This window comes from Amphiura filiformis, chromosome 4, assembly GCF_039555335.1.
Source record: "Amphiura filiformis chromosome 4, Afil_fr2py, whole genome shotgun sequence".
Classification (NCBI taxonomy): domain Eukaryota; kingdom Metazoa; phylum Echinodermata; class Ophiuroidea; order Amphilepidida; family Amphiuridae; genus Amphiura; species Amphiura filiformis.
Window position 1 is genome coordinate 1,418,402 of NC_092631.1, and position 25,089 is coordinate 1,443,490.

At 36.5% G+C, this 25,089-nt stretch overlaps 1 protein-coding gene across 1 annotated transcript in view; it reads right to left on the minus strand.

The window, feature by feature from the left end:
- LOC140150452 (SRC kinase signaling inhibitor 1-like) overlaps positions 1–15,126 on the minus strand; it is a 569,935-nt gene extending 554,809 nt beyond the window's left edge. The window contains exon 1 of the mRNA XM_072172468.1: positions 14,877–15,126. Coding sequence (XP_072028569.1) covers positions 14,877–15,081 — 205 coding nt within the window. The 5' untranslated portion in view covers positions 15,082–15,126. The remainder of the gene's footprint in view (positions 1–14,876) is intronic.
- Between the last annotated feature and the right edge of the window lie 9,963 nt (positions 15,127–25,089).

The window sequence follows — 25,089 nt, forward strand, 5'->3', positions numbered from 1 at the left end:
CATCCAATCTGTTTCTACTGGGGCTGTAACTGCGTATTCCTCCAACATCCCCTCAAATTAACTCTAATCCTTCTAATTCACCAGCAACCGTTTGATTAGTAGAAACCCGCTCAATCAACTATTAACCACCTCAAACGGTGGTTGACGGTGATGTTCACTCGCATCACCCCGCATTCATCTTCATCCAATCTGTTTCTACTGGGGCTGTAACTGCGTATTCCTCTAACATCCCCTCAAATTAACTCTAATTCACCGGCAACCGTTTGCTCAGTAGAAACATACTCTACTGTCTATGGTAGAAACACGCTCAATCATAGCAAATTAAATTTATCCAGAATCCCCACCTTGAACACAGAACACAATCAACAATTTGAACAGATCTCACGCTGTGAAAATTTAATATTTTATTCCACTGGTCCCTATCCTATTTCCTCTTCTATATAGCCAAGAAAAACATCTCCAAAGTTTCGCTTACTCAACAAATCAATCGTTGTATTTGTTAAATTGTCAACTCATAAACACCCGGTGTTACTGAAAATAGACTGCATTAGACCAGATACAGAGATGAAATTTCATCTGATATGGGAGTTGAAATCATTCTAAGAAATTGTGTTAATTTTACAAATGACAAACTTCTATGCAGTCAGATAGTCCCCAGTTAAGTGATGCAGTGTACACAGATGCAGACAGACAAGTTGTCTGCTTAGTGCCAGAAGTAGGTAAGTGAAATAGCTGCCATGTATTAGATGAGTACAATACTAGTATACAGTGTGTAGATTGCCAAATGTTCACAGGGCAGCTATTTGAACTTACCCACTTCTGGTACTACAGGGTGTATCAAAATGATTGGTACCGGGCTATGTGACATTTTCAAAAATATATCAAAAATATAAAATTGCTAATTAATATAGTTTTTTTACTATAAATAGAAAGCGGCATATGTTAACTTATTAATCTATTAATCTGAAGTTGATAGGTTGATGCATCTGGGAGCTATTGTCATTTAAACGAAGATCGACGTAATCATGGTTTGACTTACACAACACAAGATGAATAGGTTCACTGCTTGAAAAGTGTAAAAACACCTACTTTCCTTTAGAATCATGTAACTTCTGAATAGAATGTGCTATCTTTATGATCTAAAATTCTTAGAGAAGATAAAACTTCTATAATTACAAATAGTTAAACAATTAACCCCAAACTGGCACAAAAAATAGTAAAAAAATTTGGCAAAAAATGAAAAGTCTTCGGTACCAATCATTTTGATACACCCTGTAAGCATGCAGTTGAAGCTTGCAACAACTACAACTCACCTAGAATCAACCAAGTCTAAATTCAAACCAATTTGGGCTATTCTAATTGAAATCCACACACCCCCTATGGAAGACATGACCTTAATCTCCCACACAGAGTGGTGTAGATTCAAATGGAGGTACATATTTCAGAACCCCCATTTTAAATTCTCACTCCCTGTGTGGAAGATTAAGGTCATGTCTTCCATAGGGGGTGATGGATTTCAACTGGAATAGCCCTATCTTCTAGCCAAATGGAATCGTCAATCTGAAGGAGTTGGAGAATACAGAAACAATAATAAGATGTTTCCTAACTATTTGGATTTGTATGTGAATTTTATTTTTACAAATTTATATGAAAATACTTATGAACATTTGATTTTCAAATTCAGAGTAGTATGATTTAAAAAATGTTACCAATCATATTAACAATCAAAGAGCACTTGCCCAGAACAGAATGAGAGTTAAGATTTATATTGCAAAGGTATATATTTCATGTAAGCTTATAAGCTTCTGAATGGTCAGTCTTGTGGTCAGTTTTGTAGCTTAAAATAGCCGTAAGCTGTCTGCCCGTCCACTTATCTAAAACCATCTACTACAATATTTTCTCAAGAGATATTGGATTATGCCTCTGGTAAAAAAATAGGATTAAAATAAACATCCTTCACCGTGTACTTTCTGTTGTGCGACACACTACGCCTGAAATGGCACAATCAGACGACTCCACTTACATGACTATATCCTCCAACCGGTGTGTGATTCAATTTTGATGCACAGACAATTGAGTCCCGTGTCAAAACAAAGTGTTAACAAGCACATTGACTTGATTTGATTAGGTATTTGATTAGGTACATCTGATGATTGGGTCCACATGGAAAATCTTTACTAAGTCTAGTCACAAAATGGCACAGTTAACTTTGAACTAGTTGTTATTTCTGTGCAATTCAATTCCAATTTAGTTAGTGTTTGTAAAAAGGGGCTTTATTATTAGTTGAGCAGTCTTTATAGTGCTTTACTCAATATTTGAAACACAGACATTCCAAGGTTCATTATAGGGCATTTAACCATGTTAACTCTCTCCACACGGTTGACGACCACAGACGACAAGTTTCAATTTAAAAAAAAAAATCACAAAATTCAGAATTGTAAATTTTTATGACCATATTTGGAATCAGCATGAAAAATGCATTAAAATGAGTACAAACAAGCCTAGTATTGGTTCAGTGGTTCTTGAGATAACTTTTGATATTTTGAGAAAAAAACAAACATCTACTACAATATTTTCTGAAGAGATATTGGATTATGCTTCATTCTTCACCGTGTACTTTCTATTGTGCAACACACTACGCCTCAAATAGCGCAATCAAATGACTCCACTTACACAACTACATCCTCCAACCGGTGCGTGATTCAATTTTGATGCACAGACAATTGAGTCCCGTGTCAAAACAAAGTGTTAACAAGCACATTGACTTGATTTGATTAGGTATTTGATTAGGTACATCTGATGATTGGGTCCACATGGAAAATCTTTATTAAGTCTAGTCACAAAATGGCACAGTTAACTTTGAACTAGTTGTTATTTCTGTGCAATTCAATTCCAATTTAGTTAGTGTTTGTAAAAAGGGGCTTTAGTTAGTTGAGCAGTCCTTATAGTGCTTTACTCGCTTCTAACATTCAGGGATGCCAGTTTTCAGGCAATTGCCTGATCAGTTTCCTACTTTTTGTTACTCCAAATTTCTGCACTCTGCACTTTCATTTATTTTCAGCCTGTTTAAAGCTTTATAGCCCTAATTTGTGCTCTTTTGTTTACAGGCCACTGGCATCCCTGAAAGCACATGTATGTGAGGGGGCACTTTTTGCTATTTTTTCCCAATAAAAAGGTCCAAACTGGGAAAAAAGTGACAAAATGTCCACTTTTGGTGATAAGGCATTCAAAAGGGCAATTGTTAAGGGGTTTAGACCTACTTTTTACAACAAAAAAAAGAAAAAAAGCAACAACTGTGCAACACATTCTGGAAGAGGTTCATTTGGATAGTTCAATGTTCAATTTGTAGCCAAGTTCTACAAAACATATCCATGTACAAAGTACTCACATTTTATGGAGATTCGATGTTTCGAAACCTACTTGTCTAGTTTCCTAATCATGAGTGATGACTTGATCCAGAAAAAATGGTGGTGTTTCTAGAAGATGTAGTGTTTCTAGAATTGTTCTGGATCAAATGGTCATAACTTCATCTTCTAGAAACACCACCAGTGTTGCTGGATCAAGTCATCACTCATGATTAGGAAACCAGACAAGTAGGTTTTGAAACATAACTTAAGTCTCCATAAAATGTGAGTACTTTGTACATAGATATGTTTTATAGAACTTAGCTACAAATTGTACAACACACTTTTCGTTCAAAAATGATCCACTTTTTAAAAACCCTGCACCCCCAAAAAGTAACAAATTGAGACACATGTTGACACTCTTATCTTTCATAAACACCAGGAACTGTAATTACGCATACAAAAGCTGTGAGGGTATTGTCTTTAGGGTACATTATGACAAATGGTATGAATATTTCCTACTGGGATTACCATTCCAAAATAGAGTAAATACTTGTTTCCTTCCTTCCTTTTATGATATGATATATTTACCCTGAAACATTTGTAACAGTGAATATTTTAGTGATGAATGAATATGATTTTCAAGCTATCCGTATATATTTTTTAATAAGCAAATTGATGAAATGTGCACAAAATGTTCTTTTTCTAAAAACACATTAAATGTGTGTAACTGCTCTCCGGATTAAAGAAAATTGAACAAATATATATTTATAAAGACTTTAATAACATGGGAATACTTGTGTTTGGTTTTTCTTGATGTTGCTACAAATTATTGACATGATTCAATTGTATATTGCAAGATACATACAGAAAACACTTTTCTGAAAAAAAGTTAATGTCTAGAAATAATTGCACCCTAGTTCTAAGGTCTTATAATTGCATCCATTTCAAACTAATTCCTCACTCAATAACAGTACTTACACAATTTAGGTCTGCAATTATTTTATTCTGAAATGCTAATTGAATTCATGAAGAAATCAAATAATTGTAAATTATTGGATTACAAGATTAAACATGTGTAAATTGCTATTTTTGTTGTAATGATGGTAAATTCACCATTCACCTTTAACCACATTTTCTCAGAATTTACAGAATACACAGCATGCATTAACATTAATTTTTTTCTATTCAAATCTGGTTTTAATCTGAGTTGATAGAATTTTTATTTTGTTCAGTGTTTTATTATGTATTTGAAAAAAATATGAACATTAACCTGCCTATAGTTTAATCATGTACCAAATGGATGGGAATATTATTTTTTTTTCCACAAGCAAAAAGTAAACCGAGCTTGAGACATTTTGTTCATTATCAATTTTTTATCTATCATTTGTACTACGGTACATTTCAATGGAACATTCCAATTTCCACTGAAGGAAGTACAGCTCAAGAGGTCAACAAAATATTATGGATTTACACACAGCTGATCAGTGGGGTCATGAGGGGACATCCCCCTGGGTTTTGCAACATACACCACCCCACACACACCCCTACATGTGCTCGCCTCCAAACGTGCACACAGTTTATGACTATACAAATGCAGACGTCTGAAACCGCATTCAATCGACAAACTGAGGACGTTTTTCGCCATTTTTTGTGTGTATGTGTTTGAATATCAGATGCAATTTTACCTAGCGACCGCGGACAGTATATTTAATGCATGGACGTATCTAGCAAATGCATAATACATGCAATTATGGTTGTTTGCAGACCTCCGAAACCGAGGACGGTCCCCTTTTGCAGAGTGGTGGCCTACGGTTTAAATGTGAAATGTCATGTGCGTGTCCACGTTTGTTGGTAAACACAGACATATACACCCCCTACACCCCTGTGTCTATTTTGGGGGCAACAATTGTCAAATTTTAGGCAAGGTTTCAGATCCCCAATCCCCCTCTGGAAAACATGGTGCTGCCCTGTAACTGATATGTCAAAATACTGATTATCAACCTGAACAATTCTTTTAGTAATACAAAGCATGCTGCAGGATGAAGATTCAAAGTTCTGTTAAAAATGATAATACTATCTAAATCATCCATGTTGTATAGGAAATACAAAATAATGAATACTTATGAAAATACTTTTACTCTCAAAAATACAAACTAAAATCTCCAATTACTGTACTAAAAGGCTCTTAGTCCTTTTATTCTTTATTTTGTGTAAACATTCCATGACATCCCCATGAAACAGATCTATTTTATATCATTTTATGTTAAATGAAATTTCTCCTTCATATCTTCTGTCGGTAGATAAACAATTAGGAGGTGGACTGGTTCCCTCGAGGGCTATGCTTATCCCTAGCTAGGCTGATGTTGTCTGAAGTAAGGTGGTTCAAAATTTCATCAAATTTGATTTATTTTGTCTAATAAGTTAAAAATCCCATATTTTAACACCTATATTCAAAATCTGCATTCAATTGAGTACAAACATGCCTAGTATTGGTTCTATTTCAGAAGATATCATTATCATTTTTTAAGCAGAACTTTGAATCTACATCCTGCAGCATGCTATGTGTTCACTAAACTTAACTCTCTTCACGCGGGTATCGACTGCAGACAACAAGTTTCAAATTTTGTTTTAAAAATTCAAAAATTTCATAAATGTAAATTTTCATGACCATATTTGGAATCAGCATGAAAAATGCATTAAAATCAGTACAAACAAGCCTAGTATTGGTACAGTGGTTCTTAGATAGCTCTTGATATTTTGTGATTATATCTCAAAACTTAGGACTTTTTATGTTAAAGCCTATGGCCAGCACGCAGAGCATTAATAGCCTGGAGGACAGTATTCTATGAATGAGCTAGAAATAATGTGTGTGTCACTGTGTAAATTAAAATCAATGAGTAACCATAACAAAATCAGTAGTTTTTATTTTTATCATCATGCCTCCTACACATTAAAAAGGTCATGTTAGCAATGCTTTCAAATCATCAGGAAATAACTCAGTATCTGTGACAAATTGAAATATATTAAAGCAAATAAAAATATTTCTGTATCAATTTCATTTTGTTCTGATCTTTTCAAAGTATTTTACATTTTTAAGGTGTTACGATCATTCTCTATCTTGTTTCTTCTTGATCGCTGTGTTCTCACTTTATATAGCTCTTCCGTCTTTTCCCTAACTCATAAATTTCTCCTAAATTGTGAGAAATTTGGACCCAATGGACAACTTTGATAATAGTAAGGTTTGCACTTGCAATAATGTTGTTCTCCCCAAATTGCATTGGGCGAAGGAAGTTTTTGATAATCAAACAACTAATCACTGATTTTTGAAAGCAGGAGGAAACCGGAGATCCCAGAGAAAACCTGTGAGAGCAAGCATGGAATCGGGATAAACCAAGTCCTACAGTCCTTGGGCATGGTCGGGGCTTGAACCCAGAACCTCAGTTAGTGCAAGGCGCCAACTCGCTCTCCCAAGTACCACTGCTAAATTAAACACATCAAAAGAAATAAGTCCCCCTCTGAACATGTCGTCATAACATTGTAAGGTTTCGTTTTGTACCAATAAAACTAACTTTGAAATAATTATATGACTGTTTACTAAGTGCTGTGTGAAAATAAGAGATTTCCATGACTTCAGGGCTGAAGGAGCCTAAATTGAAGGCAAAAACTGCCCTTTTCAAAGTCACAAAGTAGGCCTATGCTTGTCACAAAAGTTGATTCATGGCTTGTTACTAATGGAAAACCCCATGTGTTTGAGTGCAGTTTAAAATCCTCACCAAGTGAACATTTACTGTAATGTGTATCGATTCTTGATCATTTAGCCATGCAAATCCCCTTGGTGCAGAGTTCGCACAGTGAGTTGCAAGAGTTTTACTTTACGATGTTATGACGAAGGGGGACTTATTTCTTTTGATGTGTTTATAAGAAAAAGAAAAATCTGAGAGATGACACTACCATGATTACTGTACTAAGGACGTCCCTAAGATAAAAAGGGCCGAGAGACAACAAGTGACTACCTGACAGCATACAGTAGATGAAAATTTCCATAATACCACCATCATTTTAAATGTCACTAAATGTATCAGCAATCGATTAGATCCCTTGGTGCAACTTGAATTAAATTCATACAAAAACTTTACAATTGAGATCATTCTCCTGTGTTCAGTGTAAAGGCCCGGTCACACTGTGACGAATAGGGGTGAACGGCAAGCGACGTTAAGCTGCGAATTGCAATTTTGAATTTACCGCCACTCATCGTGGGTTGCCTTAGTTGTCGCTGACGAATCCGTCAGCGACCGCAGACGGCCGAAATTATTCGTCAGGAAATTTTCAACATGTTGAAAATTTTGTGACGACAAAAAGGTAGTTGTGATTCCGTTCAAATTTCGTTGGAGACCGCGACCCTCATTTCTTTGGCGTTTCCATACCGTGCGAAGCCGTCTCTAGTCGTTTTGAGGTCGTCACAATTTCGATTTGGTAGTCGTTGTCAGCGACCATTGACGAATAAACAACGGTAAGCGGCGTCACATCTCGAACCCTGACGACACGTTGCGGCAAGCAACGAAATTGTAACGATCTTGGTGCGACAGTGACTTTTTGTCCGGAGAGTGACGGATATTGTTTGCGAGTATCGTTTGCGAGTACCTGCGGCATTGAAACGGTGGTCTGCGATGGGTTACGATTTTTAAACGATGGTCAACGATTTGAAACTTTTTGTGCGATTCATGAAATAGATACATGCATTTGTAGGATTGTAGAAATTAATCAAGTCTTTTTTTATGGTCGTTGACAACGACTACCAACGAAATTGTGACGACCTCAAAGCGACTAGAGACGGCTTCGCACGGTATGGAAACGTCAAAGAAATGAGGGTTGCGGTCTCCAACGAAATTTGAACGGAATCACAACTACTTTTTTGTCGTCACAAAATTTTCAACATGTTGAAAATTTCCCGACGAATAATTTCGACCGTCTCTTGCGGTCGCTAACGGATTCTCAGCGACAACTAACGGCAATTCCAGATGAGTGACGGTAAATTCTAATCAAGTCTTTTTGTGCGATGTTTGACGTTTTATTGACGTCAGTTCGATTTCAATAGACTACCCGGCACGATGCAATTTTAAAGTTCATATAAAAAGAAAATTATATCAATAATAATCAAAAATATTAATATTTCTGATTATTATTGATATTGTTATTGATATTGATGTTAATATTTGTGATTATAATTGATACTGATATTAACATTTTTTATTATTATTGATATTGATGATAATATTTTTGATAATTATTGATATATTGATATTGATATAATAATTTTAATTATTATTAATATTGATTTTAATATTTTGATTCCTATTGATATTTATATTAATTATTGATATATTATTGATATAGATATTAATAGTTTGGATTATTATTGATATTAATTTTTACTATTTTTGATTATTATTGATATGTGTAATATTTTTGATTATTATTGATATTGATGTTAATAATCCTGATTATTATTGATATAGATATTAATAGTTTGGATTATTATTGATATCGATTTTACCATTTTTGATTATTGTTGATATTGATGTTAATATTTTTGATTATTATTGATATTGATATTTTTGAGTGGATGATCAAAACGTTGTGAAGAGTGGGAACGCCAGAGGGGACTATACGACCCGCACACACACAGGCTTTGATGTCGGCTGCTGAGTCACGTCATCATCACCGCAATCCACCGTCAGCTGCCGTTCCTTGCCGCAAGCAAATCCGCTGCCAGCCGTCTGACCTCGTTGCTGGTTGTCGGGCTCCGTCAAGACTTCGTCACTCACCGCCCAGACAACGTCCGGTTTTGGTCGCTAGTCTCCGTTTCCTGCCGCAGCCTTTCGTCCCTTGCCGTCGTGTTGTCGCTAAAGGTCGTTCCCACTCGTCAGCGAATCTTGTTTTTCCTCTTTTTGTCGTCGCTTTGCTGTCAACATTTTGTGATTTTCACGTTCGTCACCTTTCATTGCTTATCGTCTGTCATAGTGTGACCGGGCCTTAACTACCACTAAAGCAATAGCGATAGCATAGGCTCTTCCTTTTAGTCGAGACTGAAATATAAATTTTGCATTGTCGCATTCCCCATGTGAATAAACTCCACTTTTTATAACCACGAATGCATGATTTTTATACATGTTGGCACAATCTCGTAAGTTTATGTAATGTCTCATTTTATTAAAATACTTTCTGATAAACTATTGTAGCCATGGGCTATTCCAGTTGAAATCCATACCCACTATGGAAGACATGACCTCAAACTTTCACACAAGGAGTGTGAATTTCAAATGAGCCCGCAAATGAGTTACCTGAATGGGTGACTACATTTGAAATCTACACCCCCTGTGTGGTAGATTAAGGGAGTGTTCATTAATACTTTGGTAGGGGGGGGCTGGTCTTCCTCCAATTTTTCGCTTGAAAACTTTTTTGACCCCCCTCGATGGACCGCTAAACTTTTTGACCCCCTCTTTTGACAGACAAAACTTTTTTGACCCCCCCTTATCGTAAACACATAACAAACATTATACTTAATAATAATAGTGTTGTTTCCAGTGGTGTGATATCGTGGTCACATTTGGTCAAATATGAGATTAATTTGGTCACGCAAATGTACACAGGTATCAGTTTTGGCCCCCAAATACCCTGGCACCTGGGCCTGTGCCCACTCTGCCCTATGGTAAATCTACCTGTGGGCCTATGTGTACAAAATAATTTTGCAATGAGAAATATAGTAAACCGAAGTGTGCAGTTTACGTGCAAAGAAATCCAATTTCTCCGATGTAGCATGTTGCTGAATTTTTATGTTATATTAATTAATATATAGATATGTGTACACTAAGTGCCATCATTTTATCAAACAGAAGTGTTGAAAATCCAAACTTGCCCATGTTAAAAGTGATAAAGAGGGTCTCAATGCGCGCGAAGCGCGCAAAAATTTTGGATTTTAAAGCGGAAAACTTTTTGGCCCCCCCCCTTTCCTACTACCTAAAACTTTTAGGTCCCCCCCTCTTTAAGGTCCAAAACTTTTTTGGGCCCCTCCCTTTGTACCAGCCCCCCCCACCAAAGTATTTCTGAACACTCCCTAAGGTCATGTCTTCCATAGGGGTGTATGGATATCAACTGGAACAGCCCAATCGTAGTCGGCAAATTGAACCAGTCTGCCGATGATATCAATCAATTAGTGATAATTCAATGGGCTCTTATCATACATGAAGATTCTATTAATTATACTTAGAATTATTGAAGTAGATTTGTATAGTTTTATGTATACAAATATGCTATTATACAACAGATGCATTCATGAATTTTGTTTGGGAAACTTCAGACTGAGTGGGTTCTGGGTTCTAATGGATTATGCATAAAATCTGAATATCAATAAATAAGATGAATGAATGCAAGAAGCTCATGAGATCTTTGTTATCACATTCAACTGATGCCATGTTACCCCATACCCTGAGGGGCCACTCAAGTTTCATAGGGCCAGTTTCTCGAAGCATGGCTAGCGATCATGCTTCCTAAGCCATCAGGCTTAAGCTCAATAGTCCAATATACCAGTGCTTGTAATTTATTCATAACCTCATTAATAAACGCGATGCGTGCGATCCAATCATATTTTATTATTTGTGAAAACGCTAACGCAAATCGAGGTCATTAATATCTCACAATTGACCGCAAAATGCGTAATTGTTCCAATGTCGCATACAATTGACTTCTGCGTGCGCCGTATTAAAGCGTCCAACGAACTGCTTGGCGCTGGCTGCGTATTTGGATTGCGGCGCTACCATATTTGCACAGATTCTGATATGCACTTTTGTTATTGGTCGTTTTGTTTTAGCCTGATCGATTTTGGGAAAGGAAGATGTAAAATTGTTTATTTTACAAACTTTTCAGGAAAATTTTGTGTTATTTTGTAAAGTTAAAAGATCAAAGTGACGGTTATGAATGAGGTTAATAACTTTGCATCGGTTAGATGTCGGGTATTGTGAAAAATCTAAACATTTTGCTTTGGACCTCGGAATATCCTCGGTTCCAAAGGCAAAATGTTTAGATTTTTCACAATGCCCTCCAAATAACCGATGCGCAGTTATTATGCCCATAAACAGGAATTCAACACAGTTTCACAACAATCCCCCCCTCCTTAATCGTATATGAAATTTACCCCTAAGCAGGATTTTTTATCTGAAAGGTACCACCTTTACAGCATTTTGATATCATGCCCCTTTATCACATGTTTTTATAATTTTTTTATGTTCATAATGCTTTGGTGACGAGGCCTGATATAAATCAGAAAATACAACCTTTGAAAAACACACTGTAGGTCAGCCCTCGAATTAACCCACGGCACCGACGGCATATTGCCGTGGGTGCCCACCCCCATTGCCGCAATGCCCTCAAAATATGTCCTTTACCGACGGCAGTCACTTGCCGTGCCCCTAAATGAAGTTGCCGTGGGTGCCCTAGCTGGTCAGCCCTGCCCCTTCATTATAAAATCATTAACAAGTACTGGTTAAATCCCCGCAAAATTGTGGAAAATTAGATCGAAAATATTGAACACACGATCGCTATTTTGAGCATCGTAACCCAGCTATCAATTACAGTATACACAATAGTTTGTTGTGAATTAATATTCATTACCCCTACGTATTACGTAAGCTTAGATATTCAGCCAATCACATCGGCTTTTATACATTATCTGGTTGCTAGAAATGACTTCATTTTCTCGATTGGTCACAGAAACACCTTCAGCGTACTATCGACCAATCAGAAATGCTGTTAGTAACTAAGCAGCTAAGCTTCCTTGACCTCGTGTCGTGAACAAAATCTGAGCGCTGGGCAAATCAATTAATCTCTCGATTTGCAAACATTGACTTCCCATTGCACACCGATGGCGATACCCTTCCGGTATCGTCTTATCTTGTACACGCCAGCCCATCTCTAGATATTTTGTGCACGAAATAGTTTTTATACCGGCGAATTTGATCAATATTATAACCAAAGTTACAGCTGTTTCATCGCTGTTTCGAGTCAGTTTTGCAGCTCAGAACTAGGGATCGCAAAATTTAAGTAAATTAAACTGTTGATTTTTTATTGCTTTGTATTATTTTAGTGTAAAGTTGAGTCTTATTTTATTCGAATTTTATTTTGGTGTCGAATTCAGCTGACGGCAATGCATCTATTCGCTTTTGCCTTGGTGCCCTTCTCAAATTTTCAACAGTTGCCTTGATGCCCTTTTGAAATATTACAAATTGCCGTGCTGCCTTGCCTTTTCAGTGAAAATCCACGGCAATTATCAACTTGCCCTAAAAAAGTTGCCGTGCCCCTTCAGATCCTTAATTCGAGGGCTGCTGTAGTTACACTAAAATGACCCCTAAACGCACCAACTAGAAGTTAAAAACGACCCATTTTCTAGTAAAAGAGGCATTTTAACCCCTAAACACGATTCACATTATTTTTTTCTGCATGGTCAGACACTATGAAACTCTGCTGAATTGAAATATGAAGTAGGCAAAATAGTATAAAGAGTATAAAAATTACTGTACTTAAAAAAAAGAAAAACTTTGTTAACTTTGTGACAATGCACAATATTAAGCATTGTATATACCATATTCTCTCTGATAAACAGAGGTGTAGCTAGGGGTTGTGGCGCCCGGGGCTAAGGATACATAGTGATACCCCTCGCCCCCACCCAAAAGTCTTGAAACAATTGCACCTGGAGCGCGAGAAAATTTGCACAAATACCACTAATTAATTTTGGTTATAATGGAGTTGAATTTTGGTCATAAATTGATCTAAATGGATAGTTGTGTTGACTTTCATCGCTTGAAGGGACATAGAATTGATGCTGAATTGGTCAATTTGGCGCCCCTAAAGTGGCGCCAGACATGTTGCCCCCCGCCCCCCCCTAGTTACACCACTGCTGATAAATGCCTCCAGATGTGACATTTTCAAATGGGGTGAGGTTGAGGGTTTAAAAGTGAATTTTGGATGAAAAAAATTGTGTCATGTACGTAAGCTTAAAAATGGGCAAAATACAGATCACTTCTGGTTAACATCCCGTTTTACTAACTGGGTCCGCCACTGTGGTGATCATGACACCCAACAAATGCCAGTGTTAAGCTTACCTACATTGATACAATGGTATGGCAATTTCTGCATTTTGGTCACTTTTACTTTTAAAAATATAGGTGGGGGTATTTATTAGATGGGCATTTATTAAGAATACAGTGCTTGACATCCTAAACTTTTTTTCAATCTTATATTCTCCCTGTTCTTTGTATTATGAAGAATAGCAACTGTTTCAACTATATAGGATATGTCTGCAGTTGTACACTGTGTATCCTGTGATGTGTCCTCAGTTGGCGGTTAATGCAAATACACCCCTACACACCCAATATTTTCTCAACATTTTGTAAAATTCATCACATGTAAAAATACTCAGATATATTATTTTCAAAGGTTTTAACCTACTTTGATCAGATAACATCTCAAATATTAACAACAAGAAGCACGTAAAAGATGAAGCAAAAAAACTGACAAACTTGCAATTTCATTTCCGTAGTTCACTCTCTTGTCTTTAGCTAAAGGCATAAAATGGATCAAATTGACGTCTTTCTTACAGCCCGAGGGTTGTACCAGAAATCAACAAAATGAAAATAGTGTCAATTATGTATGGCGATTTCATCAGGATGATAAAGTGATGAAATTTGTCTTTTTTCTTGTGTATTTTTTATAAGACGTTTTTGCAAATATTTAGAGTATTATGAGAGAAGTATATGCCACAAACTTTGTTTTGTTTGTTTGTGTTTGTTTTCTCACATGTGTGCTTATTTGTCTGAATTTTGTAACTTAAATTATCTAAAGGGGTACGGTGTCACAGACTTCATTGCTTTACTTCTTGTCTCTATTTCATTATGGTCTTGTATATACTTTGTTAATTTTGATTTGATTTGAAAGAATTATATTGCACTGCATTTGTAGACAATTTATCTGGCACTGACACGTAAGAGTTCAAAAACTATAGGGTTCAGTAAAATACCAAACTATATACCGTATTTCGTCAAATAGTTGACCCCACCACTTTTTTCAACCAAGATGTTTCAAAAATGCAGATATCTTGTGTAGTAAGCTTACTAAGTTGTCCACATGGTCAATAATAGCGTGTTTCTAGTTCATAGTTCATCATTTTAGCGTGAGTTTTAAGTTTACCTAATGATTTTAACAGGAATTCTCATTCTAAAATTGACCTTGAATAAACGCCCCCCCCCTTGGGAAAATGTACGCCCGAGCGTTTATTTGACTGAAAAATATGGTACCATAGGATTCAGTAAAATACTAAAAAAAGCATACCATACTCCTCCTTTTTTTTTTAGCAATGTCCCTTATATCATACCTTTCACTCTTTTACAGTATGAGAGTATATAGCTATACAAACAAGCTATTTTGTTTTTCATAGTTTTTAAAAACAAAAGTGCATTATTTTGTGCATGGATGACTTACCATTCTCAAGCTTGCCATTCTCCTTCTTCTTCTTCTCCGGACTATTAGGATCCTCCTCCTCATCCTCCTCTGGTATAACTCCATTAACCATTCCTCCAGAATGACGATTTGGACTATAAAACTTCCCTGTCAATGGGGGCGGTCTTCTCTCAGAATGGGGATCCGATATGGATCGCCCCCTCCGTAGGATCCTCCTACTTGCCATTCCTAGATGAAGAGCCAGTGTTAAATCCTTAGAGGTCAGGTTTCACAAACCTGTAATATGAAAATAAGAAAAATGGGTCAGATTTGAAAAGGTGGGTCAGATTTGATAAGATGGGTCAGATTTGACATGGTGGGTCAAGAAGAAAGGTGGGTCAGATTTGACACGGTGGGTCAGGAAGAAAGGTGGGTCAGATTTGACAAGGTGGGTCAGGAAGAAAAATGGGTCAAATTTGAGAAATATTTTTATGTCAAACATGTCTATTACTTTTGAAGATTATTGAAAAGGTAATGTTTGTTGCTGGTAACATATGGCCTCCATGGCACCTCAGAAATGTTGCTTTAAATCCCTTACATGGCTTCTAACGAGGGCTCTGATTATATGTAAGGATGAATGAATTTACATGTAATATCTCTCAAGTGTCACACTTCTTTTATGTTCATAACCTTGCAGGGAATATCCTTTACAAGAGTTTGGTAAGAAAAATCCACACCCAATCCACATCCCAAATGACATCTTCTTCTGTGTCATGGCGAATAACATGTAGAAGTCCAGAATCAGATATGATTCTGAACTTTTACATGTTGACTTGTCTGGCTTATATTGTGCATGTTAAATAAAGTATAGACAAAGTATATGACTTAAAAGGGCATTTCGTGATCCACAGCCACATCCCCCATTTTTCTCAAAACAAGTTGAGATTTTTATACCACTAGAAACCTCTGGCTACAATGTTTATGTACCAAAACAAAATTCTTGCAGATTAATTTGTGGTCTATGGAGCAGTGTAATACACATAATCATGCATAACTCGCAAACACAAAATCGGAATCAACTGAAATTTTGGGAATTTTGGGAATTTTTCGTGGATATCTACTGAAAAATGCCATAATAAGAGGATGCTAGGATCACGAAATCCTTCTTTCAATAATTTGTGATACTTCTGGCGAGTTGTCACAAGACAGTTCTCAAAACGACTGCCTGATCAGGAAGTACTGCCGAATCAGGCAGCATGTTGCTGACTCAGGCAACACAGGCTGACTTCACAGGCTTTGGTGACCCTTCCGAATTTGACAGACTAAGGACTAAATTGTTCATGGTGATTTTATAAAAGATCGGTGGAAATTTTACTTTGACAGCACACAATTCTTCAAGGTGACATGAATCCATTTTTACAGTCACAGAAACTAAATCTTCACCGAATATAAGTTTACCGTCATGTAATGTGTATTTTGTTGATACGCTATACTTTAAGATATTCAAGGAAACCTAGAACCTGACTCTGCACATCGCAACACAATCAAAGAAGCATTTATTTCACTGTAAATTGTTGCACAAAATGATGAGATATATTTGACTGACTATGACTACAGACATACAAAAGAACGGTTAAACGGTTTCCTTTCTTGGAATAAATGTTATCATGGTTGAACCAGGGAAATGATCTACTTACACTTCCCTGGTTTCCCATTAGCCCGAAGCATTACATGAAGGTCCCCAGGTTTGGACCTACCTACATTTTTCCAGGATGTAATGTACAAAAACCTCTGGACAGACAGATCTATCATTTATGTATGATGAGCAATAAACAGGATGCATGTTTCTATTATGATATTGTATCATACATTCATTAAGTGGTGGCAGAAGCCCGGGGGGGGTACTCAGTACAAATGACCATACGGGGACGTGCCGCAAACATGGGTAGCATTTTCGGCCTTCTGGTATATCACTGACCAATTTTTCAAAGCCTATTTTGGTATATGAATGGGTCCTTTTTTCAAAATTTTCTCAATTTTTTTCAAAAAACAGCCCAATTTTTCCTTAATCTAGCCAAAATTTTCAAAATTTTCCCAAAATTTTGGGAAAATTTGTAAAAACTAAGGCAATTTTGGTTAAATTCGGCCGAAAATTTTGATATGATACTTTTGGTATATCAATGGGTCAAAATTTCTTGAAAAATTGGTATATTTATGGGTCCACTTCCAAAATCTCAGTGGCACATCCCTACCAAAACCAAACTTGAGTACACCCCCAGGGGCAGAAGATTTATGAGGGAGGGGGTGCATATTTTGTGTCAGTTTTACTGGGACATTTTACCAAACATGTTCAATTTCAGACTATTTCCAGGTCCATGGCATTACTTGTTAATTAATTTGAGTCTCAAGTCTCACAAAGTGTCACAAAAATGTGGACCAGTGTAACATTAAAATTTTACAATTTGAGTTTATAGATTTCAAGCCCAAATAGCCCTTGAAAATTTGGGCTTATTTTGATCACATCCAAACTGTACATTAGATTCACCTAATTTGTAGATAAATTTTTTATAAAAGTCATAAAACTATAAATTCCAGTCAGTTTTACAAAAAATCCAATGTTGTATTTAGAAGAAATATGCTTTTCAATAACCATCAAATTCTGATGGGTACCGATCATTTTGATACAGCCTGCTTTCACAGAATCACTTTCAAAAACTTTCAAAGTTGAATTTCAATGATATACAAAACCAGTATACCATAAAATTCAATGAAATTCAGATTTTGTCATTTTTGGATCAGACAGGCATCTACACCCTGTAAATGACAACCCGATAGCAATCTAATAATAGATAACATAAGACATTCCACCCGAAGCAGGAATAACAAGAATTACAATAAAAATGCGCAACCATTTTCCAATGCAAGGAAACTTACACGACAATTTCTGTGCATGATGTATAACAAGTGGTTAGACCAAGAAAGCCTGATCTGCAATAGCTGCCAGGTGTCATCTTTGTTAGATCTGTACACTATAGAATACAGGATTTGTCAAATGTCTATAGGGCAGCTATTGCAGAAAGGGGCTTCTTGCACAGATACATCAATAAAAAGCTTATGCATCTCATAGCAACTAGTAGGTGAAGTGAAGTATGCTTTTGGGATGTAACATGCTATAGTCGCCAACGGCATACATATTTTGCTATATAGAAGAGGTACACTTAAAGTGACTAGTTGCGTGTTCAACAAGATACTCTTTTCAACCATGTTTCAAGTCACTTTGATTTAACATCGAAGTAGCTGTGGACCTCATGTCCCATCCTGTATAAATTTCATATGTGACCAGCTCCAACAAAACCCGGAACAAGTCGCCAGACATGTTTTTGAGTTATAGGCCTTTAATGATGACATTCCCATAAAAAAATCAAATTAACTGTGGGACTAAGTGGACTTTCAAATCCTTGAAAGTGCTTATTAAAACGAGGTATATTTAATCAATAAATAACAGTTGTACTGTGATAACCGCTATTCAATCCTGCTGTGTAAAGCAGGAAACTAATTGCCCCAATACTCAGGATAACAATTTGCCAAAAATATCAAGGTATCATTTACAAATTATCCATATCTTGAAAAGTATTGATGCTATGTATATAGTTTTGGTATTATTTTAAAGCTTTATTGTCTGATGCTTATATTTTTATTCAAATCATGAAATGTCAAAAATGTGACTTGTTCCTGGTTTTGTCAGAGCAGGTCATATATGATTCACATACACACACCTATGTGTAACATACCACTGGCAACCGTGGACAATGATGCTCCACTTGGATTTTCCCTTATCCAATTATGGACACCCTTGTTTGAGTAGCAGTCCACTGTTGAAATTTTTACCAAAAATGGCCAGTGACCCTTAATCAGGCTTTGCCCCAATTGAACGACTTACGCTTCGCTTCTGTATGTGACCAAAATAATGTGCATCTTCCCTTTGGTCTGTTTTTAGGCAAACATTAGCTTCATTCTGGCCCATTTTACTATCTAAACTCAAAGAGTACCAACTTTGCTTGTTGCTCATGGAGGGCAGATAGTTTACCTCAGGATGCATCTGGAAAACTTCAGTTTAAAGTACTTGGTAGTTTGTGTTCTGCATGTAACATATTGTGCCAAAAATGCACAAACCTCTGTAACACTCAAGCTTAAAGATGCAAATTATTGTTTGATTTTGGGTTTTTGCCATACGCCGCCAGAGGTACACTCTTTTGCCCCCATGAGGGGCAAACCAAAACGGCAGATTTACCATAGTGTTACACATGGAGCAATTTTGAGTTGGTACTTATTTATAGGTATAATTAGTGCCACCAACAAGGGGGGGTTAAGGGGGTGCATTACCCCCTGGCTCTGGGGTTCTAGGGGGCCCATAAAATAAAGAAAACATAAATTAATGGGCCCATAAAAGCAAAGAAAAGACACCTCAGGAGGCCTGTGCATTTATTTTACCCCTGGGCCCATAATGGCTCTCGGTGGCACTGGGTATAATCTTTGTTAAAACTTCACAAATTTGAGCATAGTAACAATGATAGCAGGGTAGCCAGCAGGGTAATTTTACAATTTCGTCCTCCTTGAAAATGTTGTCCATTTTACCCAGAAAACACAAAACAATTTTACAGAAAATGTTTTATTGTCAGGTTATGTAAAGGGTATAAAACATTTTAATAACATTCCAAAAACATTTTTGAAAACTTGATGCAAAACATTTCAACATAATGTGATTTAAGAGTCGCAAATATTTTGCAATAACATTTTATACAACATTTTGAAAATGACGTTGTAGTGTTTTGTTCACAAAAACATTTTCAAAACGTTTTCATGACCTTGATATTTAAATATTTAAAAACCTGAGATTTAAATATTATGAAAATGTTTGAATAAAACCAAAACATGTTTATAACATGCTTATAACATTTTAAAAACATTTTAGGGGGCTATCATTTTCTTCTGAAGGGGGTTCCAAATTGACAAAAAGTCGGCATCAATAAAAGTGTGACCCTCTATTTCAGCAACAAAAATTTTATGACCCCCACCACCGATACACCTTACCCCTAAACAGGCTAAAATTGTATTGAAATCAGTCTTTTTGAATACAATAAACACACTATCTGTGGTTATCTTGTGACTCCCTACATTTTGGTCATCAAGAATTTTATGACCCTGCCCTATTTTTTCTTTCCAAAAATTTATGACCCCACATATATTTGGACCCCCCTTCGAAGAAAATGATAGCCCCTTAGTGTTTGCTGGAGTACGCAGGATCATCCTCAATTTTGAAGCCAATTTTTATAGCCACACAATTTTGATCCTTTCACATGGAGAGATCAATGAACACAGTTTTGACATGAAGATGATATTGACAACTTCATTTGGCTTGTCAAGTCAATTCTTATTCAATAATCTTATTCCGTTCAGAGCAATGAAGAAAGTCATGCATGCGATCTATAGTATATGAGGCTCTATGGAATTGAATACTTCCAGTTTAGTTAGGGACTCGTCAGTGTTTACGCCAAGGGGGGAAATAAGGAATTCACAATTTTTCGGATGAAACATCCTCATTCCCCTGACCCTATGGCCCAAATTTCACAGGGGAAATATGGCATGACCCACACATATGTGCTGTGTGTGTGTCTGCCTATTTAGTACCCTGCACTTGTTAAGGCCAAGGAAAGTCGATTTTGAGTTTCCCGTCACCCGCCCTCACTTCATTTTCTGACCCTCACTTGAATTCATTATTGTGATTTTCCAAAAAATACCAATGAAAACTGGTTATATTTGCAAAAAAATTATGAATATCCCTTTATTTTTGTGGAAAAATCAAAATCAAAACATACATTTTGCTGTCAACCTTGCAGACTCTTTGTAATATACTTTTGAATCTCATTTGGGCTAAACATCCATCTTCAAGTGAGTGAGCGGCAAATAACAACACATTTTACATGCGTGTTGGTCATATAATGAAAGGCAGACAAATAATGAATAATGAATAATGAAAAAGTTACCTCACTTGTTTTCAGAAATTATGTGACGGGAAACTCAAAATTGACTGTTAGGGGCCTAATGCTTGGTAGTGACAGCCCTACGGGGAGCCAGGGGACAAATACCCCAGTCAGAACTCTTGCTCCCATTGCTTTCAGTAAAAACCCAAAATTACAAAAGTTTCAACTTTTTGCAGCAATTTTGCTGAAAACTGGTTCACTTTACCCCCCTTCACTAGGATCCACAACATGCTCAACTATCAGGGCACAGTTCTTTAGCCCCAATACAGTTGCACATTCATTGAATGACCTTTGAAAATTTGGGTACACAAACTCATACTCAGCGAATCGAGGTCAAATTTTGCTCTATGATTGTTTAATTGAGGTTATTGAACTATGGCATAATGGCATTGGGATGAGGCTATTGTGGTCCATAGTGCTTGGTGCCACCACTGATGCTCAGTGATGAGAGACAAAAGCTGTAAGCAACCTAAGCAAATGTCTCTGATACGGAGGTGAATCTCTTCTAATATGCATTTTCTTCCATTTTTTCTTTTCAACCAAGGTCCAAGATTCCCTGAAGAAATGCTTGTGACCCACATGGCGTGACACAGTTTGCATGGTGTAGGACATAGGAGTAGATACTGGGGGATGGGGGATAAATCCCCAATATTTTCCAGGGGGTGGTAAATACAATCACCCCCCCCCCCCCCTGTTGATGCCTGTATGTGGGTTTCTGACCAAATTAACCTCATATTTGGCTATCTATTTTAACCCAAAAGTGCCAATGCTTGCATGCTTCATGTGCATTTATTCCACTTTTGTACCATATTTCACCAATTTAGCTTCAACATGGTACCACTAACTGTGTGGGATACCAAGAGCCAGCCAATGAATTCTAGTTTCTCAACCTTTGTTAATTTGACAAAATTTCAAACAGTGGGTCTGTAGATAATAATATCATCATAGCTTTATGCAATAATTTAATTTTCAATAATTTTTTGTTGTATATTGCTATCATGTACATACAAGCATCCAAGTTATAATAATAATCTAAACATAACATACCTACCAGCAGAATCCACAAAATACAAACCATACTTAATTATACACAAACTCAGCTTTTGAACTAATACTAATTTCATGTAATATCTCAATGGACGTCTCAAAGGACAAACAGTCCAAGTCACTTATGATCAGCCTCAACAAAGATTCCTATTGCAAAGACCATCTATAGTAATAGTAAATCATTATATTTTTTTACAGTGGCGTAGCATCATAGGGGCACAGGGGGTTACGTGCCCCCCAATCGATTGCAAAATTTAGAAAATCCCATAGGAAAATTGCCAAAAAAATGGCCTGTGGCCTCCAATCAGACTCAGTACCCCCAATCATGGTCGGTGACAACCCATACGATGACCCACACTACGCCACTGTTTTTTTAGAATTAATAACTTTTTCACTTACCTGCATAAACAGTCAGAGCTTCAACACAGAATTACACAATGGGCCTCGCAATCCCACATAAAGTACAAACAGTCCAAGTTACTTCTAATCACACTCTATAAATATTCCAAATGGCAAGTTCTACCAGTATAAACCATTCCACTCAGTTCAGTATAAGACACTTGCCCACTCACCTGCACTGTTATAGAGTTTCAACACAAACGATAAACTGGGTATTGCAATCACAAAAGTACAAACAGCCTCAGTCACTTATAATCCAAATTGAAATCCAAAACACCATATCCACAGGCTAGATGCGCAAACCATATTTACACACTTCAAACTCACCTGCCACGCGATTTGATAGAATAAACGGTGTTATGGTCCTGCTATCAATTGCATCAAAGAAAAGGCGTTCAACGACAGGTGCGATTTCACGATTTGAGTTAAAAAAGGTCATGGCCATTGGCTATGCCTGGCGTCAAGTGTGTCATTGTCGCCGGTAAAAACTGTTTCTGTTAACATAAGCTAACGAACAAGTATTGAGCTGTTGGAGATAGGTGTCTAAGTCAGTGCTTGGTAAGCTTCTGCTTGGCAAGCAAGCGCTAGTACTAAACCATGTAAGTGTGTGTCGCTTCACTACGTGCAAGTGTCTGTGTGTGTTGAGGAAATCACAATGAACTCAGTGCGACTGTCGCTCTGGTCTTGGCAGTATTGAATGCACTGAGCAGTAGCTAGCACATAGATATATATGACATGTGTACAGTAAAGCTGAAATTTGCAGGGGATTGTAGTATAATATGATGAGTACTACTGGTGATTTAAATAGATGTGTTAATTTTGTAGCCTGTATGAGTATCGATTGTTTGACTAGCAAATTCAAAATATTTCAAACACTTTTCTAAGGTTTTAAAACACTTTGTGTTTTCTTATATATTACCACCGTTTGACATGTAAAATGTGTTTAATTTGGAGTTTACAAAAATGTTTTGCAGCTATAAAGTAAAAGATCAAAAATAAGTTTTTTGTTTGTTTAAGAGAATGTGATGATTGATTATAATGAAGGTGATGGATGAAATAAATAAACAAGCAAGCAAGCAAGCAAGCAAGCAAGCAAGCAAGCAAGCAAGCAAGCAAGCAAGCAAGCAAAGAAACAAACAAACAAACAAACAAACAAATAAATAAATAAATAAATATGTCAAGGAAGCCAATAATTATATCTAGGTGTTGAAGTTCTTGACCAACAATACATCTCCAACAATATATCAAAACAAAAGTTTTGGGCATTTTTGATTTTCCTCTCGAGAAAAATCATGCTCATGGGGCGGAAATGACACCACTTATATCAAACTTTGGAATCTCCTTTTAAAGAACCCATGCCATTGTATGGCAGCTCTATTTTTCACAATATTTGAGTGCAAACACTGCTAGGGCATGCTCCCCGCAGACCTAGTCAGACCTCTAAAACTCCCTCAAATGTCAAATATTGTGTTACTTTAATTCACTTGCAGAGGATACTAGAAAATGTAAAACTAAGATTTATGAGATTGTCCGATTAACCAAATCACCGACAGTACCTTTTAATTATTCAGTATACAAAGCAAATTGATTCATAAGCTTGGTGTAAATTGATCAATTAATTATTCATCAAAATACTTAGGTGAAAGCTTCCTATTAAGGTAACCATGCATGTAAACTGTTCAAATTTGCGTAGTTGTTAATTAAAACATAAGATTTAATTCCCATTATTTAATTATGTATAACATGTCTCTACTATTGATAAGTGATGAGGTTTAAGCACACTTATATGATGATACAATTGGAACATTAAGTGATTGTCATGTTTGAATAAATCTTGAAATATGATGTCAGAAAATAAGCATGTAATTTCTTAAACCTACTTGTTTTCTACATTATTATTATTGTCTTGGATTGTATTTAACGTATCAGTTCCTTTGTTTTTGAGTTCTTGTAAAATTTCACCTTTGTTATTTTGTAATTTTAAAAACAAGTGAGCATTTTCCCCCCAAATATTTTCTTGCCCCCCAGTTTCCCCCATTTTTGAGGCAAAAACCCCAAAATCACATAAATTAAAGCCATAATGTGTCATTTGCTTCACAGCGACACCCTCAATTTTACTTGGATTTCTACTTTTTGCAAAATTATAATGCCCAGTGGTGTACTAAAATACCACGTAAAAAACTAAGCCTGAAGTGCTTTAATAGCTTTTAATAACAGTAAATGTAACTTTTATATTAAAACCGGTCGACCGGTTTTATTCAGAGTTCATCGATCGACTGCTCATTAACATCTCCCGTGGATGTCAGGTTATGTGTACACACGTCGAGCGCGATGCTCCGTGCAGTATTACATGCATACGATCGGCGAGCGTAGTACACGCATTGTAGGCGCTGGAATGAAATCGCAATTTTCTTCATTATACCTCATTTGTTTGGCTCGAAATTAAAAGGGGATAATGTGATCAGTGAAAGTAAAAATTTAAATAGGAATCTATTCTTTATGCAAATCACACATTATTGCTTTAAGAAAACTTAATTATTCAATAACATCCCTCAAGCAAGTTAGGACACACATCCTTATTTTTTTGTTGGGATTTCAGGAGGGAGCTCTTTGTACATGAATTCATCCAAAGGCAAAGGAGCCTGTCTGCATCATAAGGTGAATCTTTATGGTATTCACCCTAAATAGTGCTCCTCCCCTAATAAGTGCTCCCTATAGAATTTTCCAAGTGCTCCCCTTCAATAGACCTCTACAACTAAATTCCTTCA